At 44.1% G+C, this 24,496-nt stretch overlaps 2 protein-coding genes across 6 annotated transcripts in view; one reads left to right on the top strand and one right to left on the bottom strand.

The window, feature by feature from the left end:
* Positions 1–2,901, top strand: part of OIT3 (oncoprotein induced transcript 3) — a 27,442-nt gene extending 24,541 nt beyond the window's left edge. The window contains exons 9-10 of one of the 3 annotated variants that reach the window (XR_013959103.1): positions 1,441–1,730; positions 2,505–2,900. Coding sequence is in view for 2 of the 3 variants with exons in the window: in XM_080642570.1 (XP_080498696.1) it covers positions 1,441–1,614 (174 nt within the window). In the remaining variant the exon portion in view is untranslated. Of the gene's footprint in view, positions 1–1,440 lie in introns of all 3 variants that reach the window. The other 2 variants (XM_080642570.1, XM_080642569.1) reach the window with 2 other exon arrangements.
* PLA2G12B (phospholipase A2 group XIIB) lies at positions 2,366–23,046 on the bottom strand. Of its 3 annotated transcripts, none has more exons than XM_080642571.1 (4): positions 22,674–23,046; positions 10,782–10,870; positions 7,288–7,453; positions 2,366–4,004 (listed from the first exon to the last, which is right to left on the bottom strand). In XM_080642571.1, the coding sequence occupies exons 1-4, from the start codon at positions 22,882–22,884 to the stop codon at positions 3,886–3,888; spliced, it is 585 nt and encodes a 194-aa protein (XP_080498697.1). In that variant the 5' UTR covers positions 22,885–23,046; the 3' UTR covers positions 2,366–3,885. The 3 variants fall into 3 exon arrangements, with proteins under 3 accessions (XP_080498697.1, XP_080498698.1, XP_080498699.1); XM_080642572.1 differs by having other exon boundaries at positions 2,367–4,004; positions 10,794–10,870; positions 22,674–22,976; XM_080642573.1 differs by having other exon boundaries at positions 2,368–4,004; positions 7,284–7,453; positions 22,674–23,007.
* Positions 23,047–24,496: the final 1,450 nt, after the last annotated feature.

The raw sequence follows: 24,496 nt of genomic DNA on the forward strand, positions 1-24,496 counted from the left end.
GGTTAGTGAGGGACAACCAAACGAATGAACAGTAGGCTGCGTGGGATGACCAGGCCAGCGGGGGGGGGGGGGGGGACAGTTGGGGGTGACCAGGCCGGCAGAGGGGGGCAGTGAGGGGCAACCAGGCCAGCAGGGCGGGGGGGAGCGGGGGAGCAGCTAGGGGCAACCAGGCTGGTTTAGGGGATTGGGCCTAAACTGGCAGTCGGACATCCCCCCTCCAGCAGTTAGGAGCCAGTGGTCTCAGATTATGAGAGGGATGTCCGACTGCTGGTTTAGACCCGATCCCCTAAATCAGCCTAAACCAGCAGTCGGACATCCCCCAAGGGGTCCCGGATTGGAGAGGGTGCAGGCTGGGCTGAGGGGACACCGCCCCCATGCACGAATTTTGTGCACCAGGCCTCTAGTTAATGTATAAAAATTATAAATCACAACATGCTAAATTATAAAAAGTATGCAGTGGCCTTATAAATTGGTACACTTTCTGGAACGTTACCTGACAATATTTAATAATAACCATAAAATAATCATGTTCTTTTTCCTAAAAATTCCAATTCTGACAATTTTTCAAAAACAAGCAAGCAAAAGAAGAAAAACAAGACTTGTTGGATATGTTTATAGAGCTTTGTATAAGGAGAGTGAAAAAAAAAGCCCCCAAACAAACAAACAAACAGGGCTGCAGTATATCAATTAGCACAGTGTTAAGTAGTTATTGAAGTGGTATAGAAATATGGAACTATATGAAAGGGAGACATGAAAAGACTTGTCATAACAATTTACATGCATGTTGAAAATGCTACATTTTTTAAATGTACATACATGGCTATAGAGGTTATAAGCGGCTATCTATAATAGGGTAAGGTGGAAGATTTTTGTTTGAATAGAGTTGTTGAAACATTTCAACAAAAAGTTTCAGAGACCAATGATCTTTTCCACAAGTGCATTGATGTCCTTCCCAGCTGCATCACTGGAGGCAGGCGGGGCGGCGGGGGGTGGGGGGCGCACTATGATGGCTAGTCCTGGTCTCCCTCCTCCGCTAGGCAGCGTGCTTGGAAAGTCACTTGCAGGAGGAAGCTGGAGGAAGGACCAACCTTACACAGCAGTGCCTGGGAGCTGATGTTATTCCTCACTCTGATGTGAGGAATGAAGATGTTGACGTTACTAGGTGTTGCTCTCTCCTGGCCCTACTCAAGTGCATGAATTATGCATGTGGTGTTCTCAGTCTCCCACAGGACTCTGTGTGTCTGCCGCATTACTAAGTGTGTGAATTTGGGCAACTTCCCTAACCTCTCTCAGTTTCCTCATCTGCAAAATGGTCATGATCACATCCACCTCAAAGGGTTGTTGTTTAGATGACATGAGATAACATATATGAAATATTTGGTATAGTGTCTGGGCTCGCTGTGACCGTTGTTTTTGTTCATTACGGCACGGCCTTTCCAGGAAGTGTTCCTGCACTGCCGGGTGCTGGTCTGCGGCAGGCTGGAGGAGCGCTCCCGCTGCGCCCAGGGCTGCCACCGGAGAGCGCGGCGGGCGGCCCGAGGAGAGGACGCAGCAGCCGGTCTGCAGGGCCAGATGCTGACAGGCGGCCCAATCCGCATCGACTGGGAGGACTAGGACGCGGAACGCCCAGCCCTGGCTTCCGGCTGCCCGCCTGGTTGGAACTTCTCCCCATGACCTCTGAGGACATCAGTCAACACGCTAGATCACTGCCCTTCTTTAAACATCATGCTGTGGGTTTAGAGTCTAAACTTTAGACAGACTCCCAGGACGGACTCCCTCTGATCTGGCCCGAAGGTCGGGAGAGGTCGGCTCACTGCTGTCCGACCTGACCCTGTTAGGGCTTCATCCTCCCAAGGTCAAAAGCTATGCTGCCCACACAGATGGCAGCTCCCCCGACCCCCCATCTCTTTTCTACAGTACATCACCTTTTATAGGATGCAGTGAAATCAGAAGTTGGGCATGACATTTCAAATTAAGAACTTAAAAAAATTAAATAGTTGCTTGAAACGATGACTTAAATACCCAATGATTCCTTAAATATGTAAATAATATTATACCCTGAAATTTCAATTCAAATACAGAATAGTTACTGGGGATTCAGAAGTTTATCCATATAAGTGTGTACTAAAAAATACTATTTGGTTTTTCTCTTGCACAATATTTTCTTTTGACATTTTTATGTTGTCTTAAGAAATATCTTCAATTAATAAATGTTATTAAATTCATTAACATGCATTTAGGTGGTTCAATGACAACTTTAGACAAAATTAAAATGTGGTGTCATATGCCCTGTTATTTGGCATTCTGTGCCCTCAGACTGATAAGTGAATAGAAAAAGGTATAAAATTATACCATACTCTATTTTGTCGGTGCTTAATTAATTTTATTGAAATAAACCACAGAGATAAATTTTATCTGCAGTTAAATCCAATTTCCTAGTAAGCCAATTAATTTTATGGGTTTACCTAAGATCAGAAAACAACTTTTCTTCTTTTTCTTTTTAGAAATGGCTGCAATCAACAATTCTTAATGGAACCAGTGAAATTAACAAAAGGCAAGGAAAGGAGAGTGAACTCCATCAGGGGTTTGCTGAACTTTTCTGTAAGGGCCTCATGATAACCGCTTTAGGCTTTCTGGGCCATGCCATCTCTGCCACAGCTCTGCTCTCGCAGCCCGGGAGCAGCCATGAACACACGTGGGCATGGTTATGTTCCAGTAACACTTCACAGCAGCAGGTGCCGGGCCTGATTCAGTCCACGGGCTTTCATTTGCCAGTCCCTGACCTTGGTGGCCCTCAGTCCTCACGGGGCATCAGAGTCACTTTATAAATCACCAGTACAGGCAAACCTCAGAGATATTTCCAGTCTGCTTCCAGACCACGACAATAAACCAAGTGTCACAACAAAGCGAGTCATGATCTTTTTTCTGGTGGAAGGTCTTGCCTTCAATTTGTAAAAAATGCAACACCTCTGAAGGGCAAGAAAGCCAAGCGCAATGAAAGGTGTGCCTGTCTGTAGATACCACCCCAGAGGCTCTGTTGCTAGTGCTCCTCAGGTGATTCTAACTTGCCGTCGGGGCTGAGAACCACTCTTCGGGGAATGGCCATTTGTCTCTCCTGCCCCTCAGATTTTAGGGGCTTTTTCAAGTTATTTTTAGTGGCAGTTTTTATCCAGTGCTCCTCAGACCTTCATACGACACGGAGACCACCTAGTACTTGGGGGTATCAACAAGAATAGGTGACTGAATGAAAAAAATGGAACCTCAGAGACCAAACTCCACCTGATCTCCACCTCCGTGACTTTGATCAGGTAAGCCTCTGCCCACCAGTTCTGATCTCTTCAGCACCAGCGGGAATAACGTATCATTGAGGGAACTTACCAAGTTGGTTCTGTTTTCTTCTAAGTGAAAAGGAAGCGTGTTGGTGATAATGAGATTCATTCATCTCTTTTCAAATTTTCTAAAAAGTACACTTTATTATATGTGAGATGCTTACTGGCAACTGAAACATGGACCAGAGGAAAGTCATTGCCTCCCAAATGGCTGGACTCTCCAAAATTTCACTTGTGAATAGAATGATCAAGTCCAAGAATCCCAGTAGTTAGTCTTTATTTTAGTCTTTAAGTTAAGAACTGAATTTCCAGGCAAATGTGTCTTGGTTGGAGGGACCAGTGTTAAAGCGACGAGTAGCCTTCAGTTCACTCCACGTCTTTTTTCCAATTATCCTCAAAGGATGGGACTCGCTTTTCAGCTGTAGACTATCTCCTTTCTCCTGCTTGGTGGTATCCAAACTCTTGGAAGAAAGGATGAGACACATCTGCCACACTACCATCTCCGAGACTGACAGCCGTGGTGTCAACTCAAAACCAAAAAGGAAACACCTCTTCCCTATAACTCTTCTTTCTCCTCTTCTGCGCAGATGCAGGCTGCCCGTTGACTGTTCATAAAGGGTCGGCAGCCCAAGGTCCATACAGTATTAAACACGGTATCAGCCAGAGAATCACATGCTACTTGAAAAAGATGTAGAGAAACAGAAAGGTTAATACATAGAACTGCCCCCAAGTAGCATGAGTAATTTTAACGAGTCAATGTAGCTCCAAGATTGACATGATACCCAGAGGAAAGTAGAGACAATAATCTGAATACAGAATTCAAAGGAAAAGCATACATTTAAAAGGAGTTTGGGTTGGTTTTGTTGTTTTTGTTTTTTTTTCCAGAAAAGCTTCTATCCAATCTAGTAGAGCAGAATACATTTTGGGCCAAGTAGCTCAGTTGGTTAGAGCATCGTCCCAATAGGCCAGGGTTGTGGATTTGATCCCTAGTCAGGGCACATACAAGAATCAACCAATGAATGCATAAATAAGTGGAACAAAAAATTGATGTTTCTCTCTCTCTCTAAAAATCAATCAATAAAATAATAATACATTTTGGGGTGCCCTCTTTTTATGGGTCTCCAGGTCAAAACCATGATTAGCAATCAGCATCTTCTATACCACTATGCTCACTCCATGGCAAATTTACCATTTTTGCAGAATACTTGCTCAGATAACACTGTTTCCTGTAGCTTTCCCTGTTCAAGTGTATCATTCAATTTTAACCATTTACTCGTTGAAAAATCAAGTGTGCCTGTTGGGTATGTTGGCCAGCCACTCTAAGGCATCAGGGACACAGAAACCAAAGGGATCTCAACTCAAGGATCTCACAGTTTGGACAAAGAGGGGGATAGGCTAGATAGGTAAACACAGAGTCACACTACACCATAATGGAAGTTACCCCACTATGGTATGGGAGCTCACAGTCAGGGTCTCTATCCCTTTGTGGGTAAGGATTATTATGGAAGGGTCTCATATCTCTTGGAATTTTGATAGGGACTGAATTAAATCTATAGACTCCTTTGGGTAGTATGGACATTTTAAAAAGTTTATTGAGCCCTAGCTGCTTTGGCTCAGTGAATAGAGTGTCGACCAATGGACTGAAGGGTCTCAGGTTCGATTCAGGTTAAGGGCAAGTACCTCGGTTGCAGGCTCGATTCCTGGCCTGATTGGGAAGCAGCCAATCAATGTGTCTCTCTCACATTGATGTTTCTCTCTGTGTGTTTCTCCTCCTCCCTTGCACACTCTCTAAAAAAATCAATGGAAAAATATCCTCTAATGATGATTAACAATGACAAAAAGTTTATTGATTTGAGAGAGAGAGAGAGAGAGAGAGAGAGAGAGAGAGATTGATCTGTTGCTCCATTCCCATCAATGCATTCATTCATTGCTTCTTGTATATGCCCTGACCAGGGATCGAACCACAACCTTGGTGTATAGGGATGACACTTTAACCAACTGAGCTACCCAACCAGGGCCATGGACATTTTTAACAATTCATTAATTCTTCCAATCCATGAGCATGAACTATCTTTCCATTTATTTGTGTCTTCTTCAATTTTTTTCATCGAAGTCTTATAGTTTTCAGTATATAGGTCTTTCACCTCCTTGATTAAATCTATTCCTAGGTATTTTATTATTTTGATGCAATTATAAATGGTTTTTTAAAAAATTATATTTCTGATAGTTTCTTATTAGTATATAGAAGTGCAACAGATTTTTGTATATTAATTTTGTATCCTGCAACTTGACTGAATTATTTATTAGTTCTAACAGTTTTTTGGAGAAGTCTTTAGGGTTTTCTATATATAATGTCACCTGAAATGGTGACAGTTTTAGGTCTTCCATCCCTACTTGGATGGCTTTTATTTCTTCTTCTGACCTAATTTTTCTGGCTAGGATTCCCAATACTATGTTGGATACAAGTGGTGAGAGTGGGTATCCGTGACTTGTTCCTAATTTTAGAGGAAAAGCTTTCAGCTTTTCACCATTGATAAAACTGTTTGAACAACAATAAAATATGAATTATAAGAGTGTTCCAAGCAGCGGGAACTGCAGAAACAGAAAGATATGGACCATCAACCCAAGTAGTTGGGAATGGCAGGAGTCAGGAGAGAAATCAGAAATAAGCAAGTTGGTGCTGAAGAGGTAGGCTGGCGGTGAACGTACCCTGGTATGTATGTCATACTAAGGAGCTTGGATTTACTCTTAATGAAAAGGAAGGTGACCAGATTTTTGTGGTATAAAAATATATCTGGTCCCTTTGGGGAGAATAAATTTGATGGGACCCAGAGATTGAGTTAATTTGCAGTAACCAGGCAAGTTACCAAAGAGATATTTGAGGAAAAGAATCAATAGGACATTGCTTGAAGGAAGTAACCTGACCTGACCCTAGATTCACAGCAGGTACTTCCTCACCCTTTGTAGGTACAGATGGGGGGATGCTCCCTTTTGCAGGGCCCAAGCAATTACCCATATTTTCAAGCCCTCACAGATTCACTTTAGGACTGCACCCTAGACATGAACCTTTCAACAAGATCCAAGATTTTCCCATCCCTGTGGCATATAGTCAGCTCTTTATATGCCTGACTTTCAAACATCACTATCTAAAAATATATAATGCTAATACCTGGATGTGATTTTCTGGCTTCAGAAACTAAGGGATTAAAACTTTTCCTAAAATGAATTAGGAAAAGGAAATTACAGAATCAGTGCTAGAAATTAGATAGCTAAATAGCTGTTTAAAAAAATCAACTATCCTCTCCCAGCCAGTGTGGCTCAGTGGTTGAGCCTTGACCTATGTATGAACCAGGAGGTCACAGTTGATTCCAGGTCAGGGTACATGCCTGGGTTGTGGGCTCCATCCCCAATAGGGAGGGGGGGTGCAGGAGGCAGTCGATTAATATTTCTCTCATCATTGATATTTCTATCTCTCTCTCCTTTCCTCTCTGAAAGCAATAAAAATATATTTTTTAAAAATAACTATCCTCAAGCATATGTAGACCTTTACACAAAAATTTTTTTTTAATGATTTCCCTGACTGAGAACAAAATAATAGCCAAACCAAGTGGTCCTATACAAAATAACTCCTTATATGGCAAGTGATTTAACAGTGGAATGGGTAACTACAGCCAACTGGGCAACTCTTTCTCCAGTCTTAAAGGATACATTTTTATATCTCTGGGAAGGCGTTGGTGTGGCGCTGTCCATCAGGAGTGGCGCCAGCAGCTCCTGGGCAGGACAGCAAGAACTTCAGCCAAGAGTGCCGGCACCCTCCCCTCGGCCTGTGCATTGCTCAGTGTTCCAAAGGTTCAGGGAGCTTTAATGGCCTCTGTGAGTAAAGGGGCTCTGGCTGCATGTCTCTGTGAAAACAGGACCAAACTTCCTGCTCAGAGGCAGATGCCCTTAAGATACCTACTTGCCACGTTGGAGACGAAGCCCAGACTTCGCTTAAGGTCAGAGCAGATAGAGTGGAGGCACCATCGGAATTTTGCATCACAGCGATACTTGTTGGCACCGCAGGTGTCATAACAGGCATCCAGCTGGTTGCAGCACTTGGTCATTGCTGGAATGCCCAAGTCCATCTGGGGAAAGAGAGGGGAGAAATGCCACGTTTAGACCGAGGACCTCAGGCAACCTTGCCCATGTACTTGGCGAGCCAGTCCTCAAATTCCTGCTACACTTTCAGATCAACTGAGAAACACCAGTGACTTGAGAGAATACAGCAGGTTGATAGTCAGGATGCTAAATTTCAATCACAATTTACTTGTTAATTCACAGGTCACTATGGTGATGAAAATAGAAATCAGAACGCCAGTCCAGAAAGCAGAGTTTCAAAACATCCAAATTCAACTAAAACTTATATGAGATTTTGTTTAAGCAAAGGATCCCAAGGCTCAGAATTATGAAAACTAAAGCCTTAGTTCATCAATAGGGCACCTGCACTTATCAGAGACCCTCCCCATACAGTGCTGTGTTAATGGGTGTGTGTCTGTACATGTTGGGGAGCAGAGTCAGGTATAGGACACAGAGTTCCTGACCACAAGGAGACTCTGGTCAAACGGCAATATCTAATGCACACCCGGACATACGTTTATAAGCGTCCTAGGAGCCATTGTAAATGTGGCATAAACTCAGTAAATTCATAGAATGCCATCTGCAAAGTAATAAAATGGGAATTTTTTAGAGGATTTTGAAAGAAGATGAAGAGAGGGTTAACAGAACTAAGGGTAGCCTTAGAACATAGCAGGTAACGAAAGGAAATAATGAGGAAATCATATTGTGAGTGAATTTGTTTGTTTAGTCTTTCAAGAGTCTTTCTAGAGAAATACATACATATAAAAAGTTTTCCTCAGAGCCCTAGCTGGTTTGGCTCAGTGGATAGAGCATCGGCCTGTGGACTGAAGGGTCCCGGGTTTGATTCCAGTCAAGGGCGCATGCCTGGGTTGCAGACTCGATCCCCAGTGGGGGGCGGGGGTGTACAAGAGGTAGCCAATTAATTATTCTCTCTCATCATTGATGTTTCTATCTCTCTCTCCCTCTTCCTTTCTTTCTGAAATCAATAAAAAATAAATTTTAAAAAAATTTTGCCTTAGAGAGAAGAGTAAGTTGATAAATGACCTTGACTTCCAAAGTAACTAGTTAGATTTGATAAACACTCTTGAGCAAGGAAGGGACTTGGTACAAAGAGTGATCAAATAAGAGTAATTGTTTTACGGTGTAAAAAATAGATGGGAATAGGTCCTGGCCAAGTAGTTCAGTTGGTTAGAGCATCATCCTGATACACCAGGGTTGCAGGTTTGATCCCCCATCAGGGTGCATACAAGAAGTAATAAATGAAACCACAAATTAATGTTTCTCTCTCTCTCTCTCTCCCTCTCTCTCTTTCTTTCTTACACATCAATCAATAAAAAAAAAAAATAGATGGGAAGAGGGTGGGTCTAGATGTAGATAGAGCATCTAAGAATCTTTTGCAATTTTTCTGATTATATATATATACTTGGACTTGGATGGAATCTGTGAAAATCTGGCTTCAGGGCATGGTTGGGGAATTATAGTCAGTGATTATAGGTCCTTTCCCCTTAGGTCTCTGTAAGTGTTCTCTCATTTAAACTTTTATTCCAAGGCCACTTAAAGCAGAATACGGAGTCTGGCAGTTTAAAATGCCCTTTTAAGCAACATTAAGAGGTCCTCTAACTCATTATTAGACTCAGCAAAGGCCTGGACTCTGCAATTCTGGGTAAATTCCATTATCTGATACCTGAAGTAAACTACTTTGCTTGCACCTCACCTCTAAAACTACAAATATATCACAACAGAGGTAACTGAGAATTAGATGAGTATAGTGGCTATCATTCAATTCAATTCAATTGGAAATTCTTGGACTAGTTTTTAATGTCAGCAAACAAAATGACATTACTTCCAAAATATGGTGCATTCCATAACTACTAAATTGATATCAAGTAAAATATATTGGCCAAAAATAGGTGGTTTTTCTATGTAAATGCAGAGTAGGGCAAAAATAGGCACCCAAAACATAGAGTTTATTCTTTTGTTATTATTTATGAACTATTGTATTATTTTCCATATGAACAACTGTAAACCTACTTTTGCTCCACCTTTTATTATTTGAAATTATTGTCTTTCTTCTGCATCCATACACATTCTGCTTATTGTGGACAAGGCTTGACATTCAGCTGTGCAGGTTGTTCAAGGCACAAGAGGGTCAGATCTAAGAGGGTCATATCTTCCACAAGACATCATATTTATTACAAAATGGCTAGCCAATTACAGTCAAGTTTCCTTTTCTAACAAAATCAGTATCTATATATATAAAAGGCTAATATACAAAGTGTCCCCTCAGGAGTTCGACTGAGAAACTGGGAGTTCGATCGCTCGCTATGACGTGTGCTAACTACCAGGGGGCGGCGCAGAATGAAGGGAGGCCCCAGCTGGCAGCCAGAAGGCCCCAATCGGCCCTGATCACCAATCGGCCCTGATCACCAGCCAGGCCCAGGGACCCCTCCCCTCCCCCCCCCCCCCCCCCCGTGCTCAAATTTCATGCCCCCGGCCTCTAGTATAAGATAAATTTCTGACAAATGGAAGAAAACTGTCTTGAGGAAAGAGGACCTCTTTCCAATTTGCATAAAAATGCCCCATGGGTGAGCAGGATCTTAGAATAAACATTATGCTGCTTAGAAAATTATTACAAAGTAAAATCTTTTGAATCATCAGAAAAGTGAAGTTGAGCCTGGTTAAGATACAAGTCAAAAATCACAGTTCAGATATGAAATCCCTGTACCTACATTTTACATAGGACCTCTTTTCTAAAGAAGTCTTAAAAGAAATTAATTTATAACTTATTTTCAGGGGAGACCTGCAGTTTGAGAAATGGTCTACAGTGTGATGATAAATGTTTAGCCAGTGACTGGAGGTGTGTATGGAGGTTTTTCTTGGAGGTTGGGGGTTAGGGGCGCATTTGCAGAGTTCTAGGATGTTAATACTCCAAACGCAGCTGATTTGGCATGAGAAGTCCTGACAACACCACAGCAGACAGCTCTCACTGGTCAGTCCCAGCTGGCTCCACACAGCACTGGAGAAGCTCTCTAATTAAGTCAAACTTCTCAGATCTATTTCATATTTAGTTCTGTTTGATCCTCTGAAGCTCAGCTGATGTTTGCAATGGTGATTTCAAAGTTCACTTTACAAGGGCTTCTCTGAGGGGCAGCTGCCTCTGACAAAAGGAAGTCAAATACTTCTTTTAAAAATTATCTCCTTTCCTCTGTATCCAATTTAAAATACTCAATCACATTGCCCAACGGTATTCTATAAGCGGTCACTTCCATCGGCGATAACTCTGGAATGTGCCTTGTTAAACCGGTCCGCAGGGAAGACAATGGTGGTGGTACATACACTTTCTGGTACCTTGAGACCCAGGAAGTAGGAGCTGCAGCCATTGGGCTCCTGCGGCTTGTAGAGAGGTCTGGGCATTGGAGCCTTCCCTAGCAGAGAGAGAAGGGGAAGAAGCAGGAAGAAATATTTAGAAATTAAGCATTTGGAAACATTCGTGAAATAAAAATTATCTAAAAGCGCATTCGGTTTTTCCTTTGAAAGTCATTGTTCCTCAGCAGATATTCACATCCAAATTAGGTGGTGGTGATGGTAATAATGAGAATGATGTCCTAAAAGAGTACTAACCCTCAGGCCAGTTTGGCATTTTTCTCCCAATCTCAAAGAATTTCTAATGTTTCTTAAGTGCATGACCTTGAAGATAAGGTCCTTGGCAAAACCGAACTGAAACTCAAGATTTCTTACTCCCCTACCCACTGTACGGCCACACTCCTCACACAGAAAAAGGGAAACACAACCATACACAGTCAGGAATCAGAATTGTAACAGTACCGCAAAGTTTTTCCCAGAATAACCCGAATGGAACTTTGCAAAATTCTATAAATGTAGACAAACCATTATTGCCCAGAGGACAAAGAAAACACCCTATTTAGGCATTACTATCATAGAATTAAGCAGAAATTATCTGAAAAACTTTTAATTTCTTGGTTCCTCCTACATAGCTTTTGAGTTATTTTATGATCTTGCAAATACGTGCCAGGATTCTTTGTCAGTTGTCTCAATGGTAGTCATGCATCATAAAGATAACCTTGACCTGAGGTGAACTCAGGACAGTCATCTCCAGTGAGTATTTTTATCTATTATCTGGATAAGAAAATGGGGTGGAGAGGCTGCGTGACTTGCTTAAGTCAGTGGTCGGCAAACTCATTAGTCAACAGAGCGGCAAACCACGGCTCGTGAGCCGCATGTGGCTCACAAGCCGCAGTTGGCCAACCACTGGCTTAAGTCATATAGTAAGTGGGGGAAGTAGGATGTAAATCCAGATTTTCTGTTTTTCTCCAAAACTCATGTTCTTCCTCCACGTTCCTTTGCCTCTTTTTAGGACAAGATATAGCATAAGACTGAGGAAATAAGCTAAGAATTAATCCTCGGAGCGAGGTACCTGACATTTCTATTTTCTTTATTTTAATTATTGTTTTTATTATGAAATTTCAAAACTGAAGAAAGGTCAGAGGGAAAAAAACACCCATGAACCCATTACATAAACATAATAAAGGTTACATTACCAAACTTTCCATAAGTATATTTTCTGCTTAATTAATGTTGCAAGTATAGTTGAAGCCCCTTTGCCCCCATTTTCCTGTTTTAATTTTTAAAGACTAAATCTATGCTTTAAAGCCCAAAATTGTCTTGATTATTCTTTTTTTAATTATTATTTTAGAGAGGAAAGGAGAGGAAGAGGGAGATGGGAACATCAATGATGAGAGAGAATCATTGACCGGCTGCTTCCTGCACGCCCCTCACTGGGGATTGAGCCCGCAACCCAGGCACGTGCCCTTGACCGGAATCGAAACCAGGACCCTTTAGTTTGCAGGCCGATGCTCTCTCCACTGAGCCAAACCAGTCAGGGCGTCTTGATTATTCTTGGCCCTTCACTCTTGCATATGAATTAGTACATTCTATAAGAGATTGTCAGAATTTTGCTTGAACATACATTGAATTTATAGATTAATTTGGAGACAGCTGACTTTCTTAGAATGTTCTGTCTTCCCAAACATGGGCATAGTATAGCTTTCCATTTACTTAGTCCTCCTTTATGTCCTTCAATAGTGTTATAATTTTCTCTGTGTATCTATTATCTCTCCGACACACTGGACTATTCAGATGCTTACACAATAGAGGACATCTCATAAAACCCCGGAGGACCGTAAGGCTGGTACAGTAAATCTGTGCTTTTCTGGATCCCAGGCTGCTTCTAGCTTCCTGCTCTACCAGCCCTAGAATGAAGCCCTGACTCTCACGGTCCAAGACGGAGCTTCAGCCAACATCTTCCTATTATAAGCATCACATGGAAGAAGGAAGTAGAGGATCACAGCCTGCCTCTTGAGTAAACACACTCCAGAATGTTACACACATCACTTTCTCTTTCTTCCTTTCTCCCCAGACCTTAATCAAATGGCAACACCTAGTTGCAAAGGTGGGCAATGGAAATGAGGTTTTTCTTCAATGGTGGCAGCCTGTTTTCTTCAGTAGCTGCATCATTTACACTCCCATCTGCAATGCACAAGGGTTCCAATTTCTCCACATCCTCACCGTTTCACTCCTAGATGTGAAGTGTAATCCTTATCCTGCTCTGAACAATCTGAAGATTCGGGTTTCTTTGACCTTTGGAGAATCCACAGCCATTGTCTGAATACAATAAAGCCTCGCTATAACAGACTAATTCAGGAGAGGGGGGTGTTGATTAAAGCTGAAAGTCCATTATATAATGAAGTAATTTTTCCAAATGCATATGTTAAAAAATTGACAAATTATTTTACATGTTTTTACTTATGTAGACACATTTGTGTAATTACAAGTAAGTATGTCTGAAAAGTTTAATTTCACAGAAAAGTATTCTATATGTCTTACTGTAATTTTAAATTTATACTGAACAGGTCTAGTAAATGGGTGCATTCACCAATCACCACAAGCAAATAAGTGTACATGGCTGTGGGTGGCTGGGCCTATATCAGAATGTCCCTGGAATATGTTAAAACTGCTGCAGAAAGTAACGCAACGCCACATGACAATAGAACCAATTACTACGAGAGAGGCAGTGTGAGCACATGCTAATCATTCCACCAACATTGTTTACAAGCGGTGACTCTTGGATTTAAATATGTAGACTATAGTTGTAGACATGTAATATTTATTTATATCAGCAAAATTACTATAGTGTTTTTTCTAACATATCGCCTATTCACTAAAATTTGATTAATAACATAAAAAATAACCTGTTAATTTAATTATGAGCAAATCTTGGTTAAAGGCATTTTTAAATTAATTTTCACATATGACATACGGATGAAAAATTTTGTTTATTAAATCCAAAGTCCATTAAATCAAAGTCTGCAAAATCGAGGGTTTTACTGTATTTTATTTTCCTCACCAGAGGCCCGGTGCACGGGATTCGTGCACTGGTGGGGGGCGTGGCCTGTGGGGATCGGCTGCTGTGGGAGCGCTGCTCGTCCCGGTCAGCCGAGCGGCTGTGGACCCACCCTCTGAGTGGCTGCTCCCACCGTGGGAGCGCACTGACCACCAGGGGGCAGCTTCTGCATTGAGCATCTGCCCCCTGGTGGTCAGTGCGCATCATAGTGACTGGTTGACCAGTCATTCTGGTCATTCTGCCATTCGGTTGCTGGGCTTTTATTATATAGGATTCTCTCTAGTTTCTCCTTCTGGGCCTCTTATTACTGAATGGTGAATCTTTTTAATCTTATACTTTATATATCTTAAACCAGTGGTCAGCAAACTCATTAGTCAACAGAGCCAAATATCAACAGTACAACAATTGAAATTTCTTTTGAGAGCCAAATTTTTTAAACTTAAACTTCTTCTAACGCCACTTCTTTAAAATAGACTCACGCAGGCCGTGGTATTTTGTAGAAGAGTCACACTCAAGGTGCCAAAGAGCTGCATGTGGCTCGCGAGCCGCAGTTTGCCGACCATGGTCTTAAACTCTCTTTTATATTTTATACTAGAGGCCTGGTGCACGAAATTCATGCGATTGGGGCCTTCCGGCTGCTGGCCAGGGCCTTCCTTCCCTGGCTGTCAGCTGCCAGCTGGGGCCTTCCTTCATTCCGTGCTGCCCCCTGGTGGTCAGCACATGTCATTGTGAGCGATCGAACTCCCAGTTGAACTCCTGAGGGGACACTTTGCATACTAGACTTTTATATATATAGATATTTTTCTCTCTCTGTACTAATTTTTTATTAACTTCACCAAGTCTATTTATCATTTCCCTAATTCTCTCTAACCTGCTGTTTAACTCATTCACTGAGTTTTTTCTTTCAATGACTATAAGTTTCATTTCTTAGAATTCTTCTTTTAAATCTGTGTATTCATTTTCATTGAGTTTTTTCTCTTTCTTAAATATATTTTTACCGATTTTAGAGAGAGGAAGGGAGTGAGAGAGATAAAAACATCAATGAGAGCAAAACAACAATTGGCTGCCTACTGCACACACATACACACCCCAACCCCTGCTGGGGATCGAGCCACAATTCAGACATGTGCCCTGACTTGAAATTGAACCATAACCTCCGAGTTCACAGGCCAATGCCCAACCACTGAACCACAACGGCTGGGCTTCATTGAGTTCTTTTTATTATGTTTTCTATTCCTTTTTATTTCTTTAATAATTTCAAATATTCTTGTTTATATTATCCTATCTAATAAAAGAATATGCAAATTGACCGTACCTCCGCTACACCACAAACCACGCCCACAAGCCATGCCCACAAGCCAATCAGGAGCGAATATGCAAATAAACCCAACCAAGATGGCTGCAGCCACAGAGAGCAGGAGAAAGGCTTGGGTTTCCCCGGCAATGGAGGAAGCCAAGCTTTCCGCCTGCCCTTGCTGGCCCAGGCCTCCACTCCAGGCTACAAAGTTTCAATTATAGAAGATAAATAAATCCCAACAAAAATGGCGGCAGCCACAGAGCTGGAAAGAGCAGGAGGCTAGGGTTGCCCCCGGTGATGGAGGAAGCCAAGCTTCTGCAGCCCTGGCCTGCCTTGGCCTCTGCTTAAGGCTACAAAGTTTCAATTATAGAAGATACATAAATCCCAACAGAAATGGCTGCTGCCACAGAGCAAACAGAAGGCTTGGCTCTGTTCCAGGCTACAAAGTTTCAATTGTAGATGATAAATAAACCCCAGATACCAGGGCCTCCGCTTGGGTCACCAGGGGGCATGGCAGGCCTGCAAACCACCACAGGCCCCTTGCCCAGGTCGCCCCACGCCCCAAGGGAATCCCCACCCTGATCCAGGACACCCTTCAGGACAAACCAGCTGGCCCCCACCTGTGCACCAGACCTCTATCCTATCTAATAAAAGAGTAATATGCAGATTGACCATAACTCCAACACACAAGATGGCTGCCCCCATGTGGTCAAAGATCCTGCCCCCATGTGGACACAAGATGGCCACCACAAGATGGCCAACAGGGGAGGGCAGTTGGGAGGGACCAGGCCTGCAAGGGAGGGCAGTTGGGGGCGATCAAGCCTGCAGGGGAAGGCAGTTAGGAGTGACCAGGCTGGCAGAGGAGGGAAGTTGGGGGTGACTGGGCCTGCAGGGAAGGTCAGTTGGGAGCGACCTAGGCCTGCAGAGGAGAGCAGTTGGGATGTACCAGGCCTGCAGGGGAGGGCAGTTAGGGGCAAACAGGCTGGCAGGGGAGCAGTTAGGCATAAATCAGACTGGCAGGGGAGTGGTTAGGAGGTGATCAGGCTGGCAGGCAGAAGTGATTAGGAGCAATCAGGAAGGCAGGCAAGTGAGCAGTTGGGAGCCTGCAGTCCTGGATTGTGAGAGGGATGTCCGACTGCCCATTTAGGCCTGAACCAGGTGGGTTTGACCATCGGGCCTAAACAGGCAGCCAGACATCCCTCGAGGGGTCCCAGATTGGAGAGAGTGCAGGCTGGGCTGAGGGACAAACCCCCTGCACGAATTTCGTGCACCGGGTCTCTAGTCTATATATATAAAAGCCTAAGCAACCGAATGACCAAACAACCAGTCGACTGGTCCCTATGATGCACACTGACTACCAGACGCTCAACAGAGGAGCTGCCCCCTGGTGGTCAGTAAGCTCCAACAGCCAACCTCCCATGGCTGGCCAACCTCCCACGGTCCCTCCCCCAGCTGGCCAGTCCCGATCGGCCCCAACAGGGACTGGGCGAGACGGCCCCAATTGGCCCCGATCACCAGCCAGGTCAAGGGACCCCACCCATGCACAAATTCATGCACCAGGCCTCTAGTTTATATATATTATGTTATTTTTATGTTTTTATTTATCCTCACCCAATGATATGTTTTTTATTGATTTTAGAGAGAGAAGGGAAGGAGGGAGAGAGAGAGAGAGACATCAATCAGTTGCCTCCCAAATGTGCCCTAACTGGGGATCAAACCCCCAACCTTTTGGTGTATAGGATGATGCTCCAACCAACTGAGCCATACCAGCCAGGGCCTAAGTCTCTCATTTTTAAATGTCTACTAACTCTCACTATGGTGGATTATTTTTTCACATGTGTCTCTTCAGAGGGGCTGTTTTTCTAAAAGATTCCTGTGCCCTGCATTGTATACCACAGAGTAGTTCCTCAACTATTTTTGCCGTGGCTGTAGCAGTCTCAAGATACTTCATGTTAATTTCTGGATTCCTTACCTGTGTATAGAATATGCTTGGAGTAGCGAATGTTTAGTGTTATTTGTCCTTCAAGCCCTAGGCCTGGGCGAATGGAAAGCATCCTTGCTACTTCCTTGGAATATGGATAGAGGTGTTCTAATCTTTTTTAAACAGAGTGGGCAGCCCGCCAGGCTCTAAGCTTTATGCAAACTGTCCAGTTCCAACTTCTTGGGAAAAGTGAAGTTACTTTTCCTCTCTTTACCTGAGCATTAACACTGACTCCTCAGCCCCTGGAAACCCAAGGGCCAGAGCGCAGCCAGCTCACCACTTTGCCTTTGTGTTTTCTCTTTATTTCTGGAACTTGAGAGGTTCCCTTTATTTCATTCTGGTTTGAGTGTGTACTTTTTTAAGTGTTTTATTTTTACTCGGTATATATATACATTATATATATACATGCCCTTGACCAGATCAAACCTGGGATCCTTGAGTCCGCAGGCCGACGCTCTATCCACTGAGCCAAACCGGCTGGGGCTACTCAGTGTTTCTTATTTGTAATGGAGAGGTGCTGTACATGTTGATGGAGTCCGCCAGCCCACCCATAATTCCTGCATTACTTTTCAAAGGTTTTGAGAAAGATAATTTTTCATTGACAACTGTGAGTGTGTGTGTGTGTGTGTGTGTAGCTCTGGGAGTGGGGGAATGCGTGAAGAGTATTAAATAATATTAGTAATCAAATTACACTTAAGAAAAAATAATCATACTGTCATGTGTATTTAATCTTGGAGGTGACATCAAATGTGCACTTAATCTTGGAGGTGAGATTACAATGATTTTATTTTTTCTTTGGATTGTTCTTTTACAAATGTCCTACATATACCAACCTTAAAGAAACCAGGAAAAAATTGAATGAAAAAACAAATGTCTCAATTTGATGGTAAAATTAGCTTTTTAATAATTTTGTTGATAAAGGGCTTTTGCAGCAGACTCCGTGTGGTTTTCTGGGATCCTTCTGCCTTTTTTGCACTTGAGAATTTACGGAATAAAAAACTCTGAGCTCCCGGTTTGAAAGATAATGAAACACCAACTCTGGTCACTTCCTAACTGGCCTGCTACTGATGAAGGTTATTTTCATTGTGTTTAATATTTGTGATAGCTGCAGAAATTCTATTTAGGAATGAAGCTTGAAGTCCAAGTTCAAAGAAAAAAATGGATGGTTTGAATCTAAGCTGCAATAACTTACTACATCCTCAAGTTATAATTTGAGTCGTTTGGAGTTGTGTTGAGTCCTTACAGTTTGATGTTTTGAGACCAGGCATTAATAACATACAAGTTGATTTTTCTGGTTTTGGCTGTTTATTGGAATGGGAGGCTGACAACCTGATCCTATAGTTTATAGGCTGGCAAACATGGCTCACGTCCAGTTCATGGCCGGCTTTTGTATAGTCTGCCAGCCAAAATGGTTTTTATATTTTTTAATGATGGGGGGGGCGGAGTCAAAACAAGGATAGTATTTTGTGACATGAAAATGAGATTAAATTCAAATTGTAATGTCCATTAAAATGTTTTATTGGAACATAGCAACACTCACTACCTATTGGCTATGCCTGCTTCCTCAGAAAAAATAGCAGAACTTTCTTATAATCTTGATGAGAGAATGGTTTTCTAAGCAAGACAACAACTTCAGAAAACATAAAAAGACAGACAAACGACGTTATGAAAATTAAAAACTTCTGAATAAAGTAAAATGCCAGAAAATAAGTAAAACACTTAAAAATGAGAGCAATTTCGGAGAGTTAGCCGTGAAGCTCCTGTTCTGCCCGCAGCTGTGCACGCGCCTCCTGGGCCCAGCCTTCTCTCAGTTTGTCACTGAGAAGAGCAGTAAACCGTCTGGGGCTTCCTTACCCAGGTCAAGGGTTCCGTCTTCCCTGAGGGTGTGTCCATTCTCCCCGCCCCGCGCCCGCCGGTTCCTGCAGAAGCAGCTCTGTGCCTCCCTCCCTCAGGTCTCCCAAGGAGGCTGACGCATTTGAAATGTGTGGCAAGAAACACGCAGATGCGACACATCAGGGAACAAAGCAGAACTGGGACAGTTTTATTGAAGCAATACATTCTGTTTCAGTTGCTAAAGCAGAGTAAGTTACTGCATGAGGTGAAGTGACCAACTTGACCTAGTTTGCCTGGGACTGCCCCTGGGTTAGTACCAAAAGTCCCACACCCCAGGGACCCCAGACTCTTCCCTCAGTCCCCAGCACACCGGGACAACTGGTCACCCCAGCATGAGAACAACTTTGCCTCTAAATCAGTAGCTGTAAATGAAAAAAAAGACTGATATTGAGAGAACTTTTTTCCTTAGAACGAAACCCAAGAAGAAATTCATCAAGTCCTTTTACCCGAGTGTGGCAGTGTGGACAGTACCTTCCACCATGATTCATAAGACACCGAGACCTTCCTAAAGACACAGAAACTTAAATCAGGAGATGATTTCTTCCTGACCCTGAGAAGCTGTTGTCCAGCCAGGGGGTTTCTGAGTTTTGTATTTTAATGTTGAAAGAGAACTGGAAGCACCTGAATGCACAGTAACCTACCTGTTCACCAGACCGTCTTTCTCATAACATCTATAAAATGTGTTTGGTGCATGTCATGCGCCCTACATGGCACTAATTCTTTATGTTTATTCTCTTTAATTCTTCAACAACCTTACAAAGTAGGTATTATTAACATTACTTATAAACATGAGAAAACAAAGGTTGAGCATTAGGTAACTTGCGCAAGGTCACCAGCAATGAGATTACCCAACTCCAACCTCCCCCGCCCCCTGCCGCCGCTCCCCACCACCAACCCCGCCCAATTCAAACCCATGATTTTTCCATTACTGGTATTTAGCTAAGTCTAGTTCAAGGACCACCTGTGCAGGGCCAGGCTCCACCACAGACCTACTGAGTCAGAATCTCTGGGGCAGGAGAGGGGATCTTGAGCACCCAGTGCAGACGCCTTATGTCAGCGGCTGCTCTCCATGCTGTTGATACCATGTTCTGAATCTCCTTGTACTATTTATAGCCCGATCCTTTGGCCAGACTTTGGGTGCTGACATGAAAATAAATGTTGTAGATATAAGAAGTGTGAAAAGCAATGTTGACACATTATTGTAGGCTACCAGGGTACAAACACAACTTTATGTGTCTGAACAACCTACGGGCTGAAGTTCTCCAAGAATGACCTCCAGACCTTGTGCTCCAAACCTTGGCTGCACTTTGTAATCACCTGGGAAATGTTAAAAATACTTATGTCTTCTATGGAGATTCTGATTTAATTGGTTTGGGTGGCAGGGGTTTTTAAAGCGCCCCTCCCCCCACTCCAGGTGATTCTAAGTGCAGGGCTGAGGTAGGGAACCTTGTTTTAAGTACGGGCACACCTCGTTTCATTGCGCGTAGCTTTATTGTGCTTCACGGATGTTGTGCTTTTTACAAATTGAACGCAAGACCCGCCACCAGCAAAAAGATTACAGCGGGTTTTATTGCGAAACTTGCTTTATTGCTGTGGTATGGAAAGGAACCTGCAATATCTCTGAGGTATGCCTGATCGTGGTAAGTACTTATAAAATAGAAAAATTTTTTCTTGAAGATTAATTGTCACTAAATTGTTCTTTCTGGCAAAAGATTGCAGCCTTTAAGGCAGTTCTTTCTTTCGAAGTGTGGTCCATGGACCAGCAGCATTGGGATCACCTGGGAACCCTTAGAAATGCAATTTTCCGGCCACTCCAAAGCAACAAATCAGAAGCAGGAGGGGTGGGGGCCTAGCAGTCTGTTGAAAGGATTTAAAAGCCCAGGTGAGTTTGAGAACCACTGCTTTAAGAGGGAAGGGAAACGCTCGGCAAAGAGGTGTATCCGAAAGCAAACTGAAGACACACACACCCAGTTCCTTACTAGGTGCTCTCTGTTCTAAAGAGAGCTTGTCACAATCAGCTCAAGAAGATATTTGTACGGGGTGGGCACAGCATCCAGGTTCTCCTCTGCGCTGATTTCCAAAGGTAACAAGGCTTACCCCGTTTCCCCTGTGTTTGTCAGGCCCCTCTGTCCTGCAGACGGAGTGGAGTTGTTTGCCTTCCTGCACTCTCTCTGTTGACTATTCCCATCCCCCACTAAGAGCTGCGGACACTCACTTGCCCAGGTAGAGGCTTGCAACCAAAAGTTGCTGAAATCTTTTAACACTGTGTTGCTGGGGAAGGAAGAAGAGGGTTTGACTCTTGTTTTCCTAAAAGAGATTCCTGCTCTCATCTACTTGCTGACCCAGGGATCTAAGTCTCGTTGCCTCTTGGAAGGGAACGCGCACCTGTGTTGGTATCTGCAGTGAGCGAACCCCTTTCCTGCCCCCTTGGTGCACACTAGGTGAGGAGAGGCCAGGGACAGGGCGCCTCTGCTTCTGTCCTCCCGCCTCGCACAAAGCCAAGGCCAGGGGTTCAGGTGGTCCTGGCATAGACCAGGCTTTTCACCCCGCGGCATCTTCACAGAGAAAAACACAGGTTCCTTTTTCACCATATCCATCCGTACATTTAAAATTCTATGTCGCAAAACTTCTGGTTCTGGCACGATGGTTTCCCACTGCCTCCTAGTCAGCCCCTGCCCACCCGCCCCGCCCCAAGGTAAAAGGGGAGAGAGGGAGCCTGGGGGAGTCTACAAGTGTGGAGCTCCCCGAGTCTCTCTCAAAGCTGAGCTCTCTGGGGACTGTTTGGAGAAAACATTTCTCAAGTGCTTTCCTGCTCGGCTCCGCTGGCTCTCCATTTTCATCTCTAACCCCACGATGAAACCTTTGGTACATGAAACCCTAGGGCCAGTGCTATATGAGACTGTGTATACTTGTGAAAACGTTTGCATTTGCATTACCCCTGCCTCTCAGCTGCGAGGTCCAGGGCCCGCATTCTGCCCCCATTACCTGGGCTTCCAGGGCCTGAAGGAAGAACTGGCCCCAGGTCTCCTCTTTGGACCTGAGGCTCCCACCCGTTCACAGCCCTACACCCGGCACCAGGCCGGATCCCAGGTGGGCAGCGGCAGCGGCAGCGGCAGCCGGCAGTGAGCTTTCCCAGTGCTGCCCAGGAGTCAGCAAGGTGAGCCCATCAGAGACTGACTACCTGGGAGGAAGGTGTGAGCAGCACCAGGGGAAACCCATTCCAGGCTTAGCACAGAGTGACTTAGGAACCTGCTTCACCACAACCCCTCTTCCCCGCCAAGTTTTCTCTGAAAGTTCAGCTTCGTTTTCATCCTAGGAATTCTCAAACAGCTCTCAGGTTCTTCCTCCCGCCCATGCGGCCTTTTCCCGAAGGACCGCCTCACAGCAAACCCATTAAAATGGCCAATAACTTGCCAGTATAAGTGGGCCCCAAATATTTCAAATGTACCAACACATTATTTGTTGTTTGAGATTCAGATTTCACTGGGTGTCTTATATTTTCACTTGCTGAGTCTGGCAAGCCTACCCAAGAAGTGAATGACAGCGAAAAAAAGTTCATGACTGGCTGTGACCCTGCGCAGCTGCTCACAGGTCTACCGGCAAGAGTCTCTACAGGAGGAGAAACAGTGCACTCACCGTATCGGCACCGGTACTGACATACCCCATTCTTCCCTCCCAGCAGCTCCAGAAAGGAATCGAAGTAGTCGTTGACAGACTCAAAGCTGCCCCGGATGTGCCGGAGGCCCCATTCGGAATAGGACTCCTCTGCGTCAGGGCTGGTGTCGCTCTGTGCCAGGCCACCCCCCAGGCTCAGCCACAGAATCAAGGAGCTGGTGGCCAGCTTCATCCTGCAGCCAGGTAGGTGCCGAGGTCCCTTCTCGAACCCCAGCCACAGTCCCAGGAAGCCCAGGTGCACAGGCCCTAGGCCTGATGTCAGGCAGGACTGGGAAAGGGATTATCAGGAACACCCAATCTCTGCTCCCCAGAGGTGGACTTTAAACACAGCTGTGGAGGTTGGGATGAGATCAGAGCAATTAGAAAGGGCAAAGGGCAGTGGGAGGGATGGCCAGTGAGAGAGAGCACTGCAAAGTGGATTCATGGCCCTGGAGGTGGGAGATGTTGGCCAACTTCTGGGAGGCCTGAGCAGTGGAGCAATTGGAATCCTACCCCCAGCCGGCTTGTTAACCTATTGATCATCACAACCTTGGCCCTTCAGAGCTTGTCCTAAAGTTCTGGCCTCACCCCTATGCCAGTCACCTACGCACGGTCCCTGGGCAGAAACCCTCATGGCAGTGGGTTAACAATGTCACTGTCCCAGTGTCCAGATGTGTGTTGCCAGAGACAGTGTGCAGAGGGGCATTCGGGCTTGGGACCCCGGCTTCTCCTTGCTCCCTGCTGGGCGCTCAGACTCTGTGCTCTAATCTGGCGGAGCTCCTGGTAGGCAGCCTGGTGCAAGGGTTTGTGCCCTTTCTTTACAGCAGTGTTTTTGCTGACACTCGGCAGTGTGTGATATCCGGGATTGCCCAGGGGTGGTCCTGGGGGAACTCAGCTCTCCTAGAGTTGGTTTATGTTGAGTTGCTTAAAAGTCAGAGGGTTGCCTTAGCTGGTTTGGCTCAGTGGATAGAGCATCGGCCTGCGGACTTAAGGGTCCCAGGTTCGATTCCGGTCAAGGGCACATGCCTGGGTTGTGGGCTTGATCCCCAGTGGGGGGCATGGAGGAGGCAGCCAATCAATGATTCCCTGTCATCATTTATGTTTCTCTCTCCCCCCTCTCCCTTCCTCTCTGAAATCAATAAAAATATATATTTTTTAAAAAGTCAAAGGGTTTATCAGAAACACGACTTGAAATTTAAGGCTTCATGAGTGTTGACTAAAGTCTAGTGTTTGGGCATCACTTTTAGTTTATGCTTTGCTTTTAGTCAGAGAAGAAACGATTTCCATCCTGAAATCACTAGTCTATAAAAAATGATAACACTTTTTGACCAAATGTAGCTTTTCTCAAAAGTCTAGAAAGCCTCATAGAAAATAATGAATTAAATATCTTCATTTTAGATAAGAAGTGTATTTGTCTAAAGACTTTGAATCAAGGAAGGGTAATGGTTAAAAAATATTTCATATGAACAACAGTACCACCAATATTTCAAAGCGCCTATACTTTTTCAAACCACTGTGTGTGTGCTATATATACTTATATATATATTTGTGTGTGTATACATATATATACATACATACATATACATAAACATATACATATACATATATACACATATACACACACGCATATGTATACCCCACCCCCTGACGCCACATCAATTCTACAAAGCAGGGTAAATGTCATTCCTATTTGAGAGGTGAGAAAACTGAGCTACAAAGATTAAATGACTCGATCAAAAATGGCCAGGCTTTCAGTGGTAAAGCTGGAATCAGGGCCAGGTATTTAATTCGTGTGTCCCAGTCAA

Source organism: Plecotus auritus (assembly GCF_963455305.1).
Source record: "Plecotus auritus genome assembly, chromosome: 9".
Taxonomy (NCBI): Eukaryota; Metazoa; Chordata; class Mammalia; order Chiroptera; family Vespertilionidae; genus Plecotus; species Plecotus auritus.

What these genes read in the sequence shown, in the direction of transcription:
- PLA2G12B (XM_080642571.1), bottom strand. Translation starts at nt 22,884, where the DNA reads ATGAAGCTGGCCACCAGCTCCTTGATTCTGTGGCTGAGCCTGGGGGGT. An exon ending in TCAGTACCGGTGCCGATACG is followed by an intron (nt 10,871 to 22,673) that starts GTGAGTGCACTG and finishes TCTCTCTGCTAG; the next exon opens with GGAAGGCTCCAATGCCCAGA. An exon ending in GTCTCAAGGTACCAGAAAGT is followed by an intron (nt 7,454 to 10,781) that starts GTATGTACCACC and finishes CTCTTTCCCCAG; the next exon opens with ATGGACTTGGGCATTCCAGC.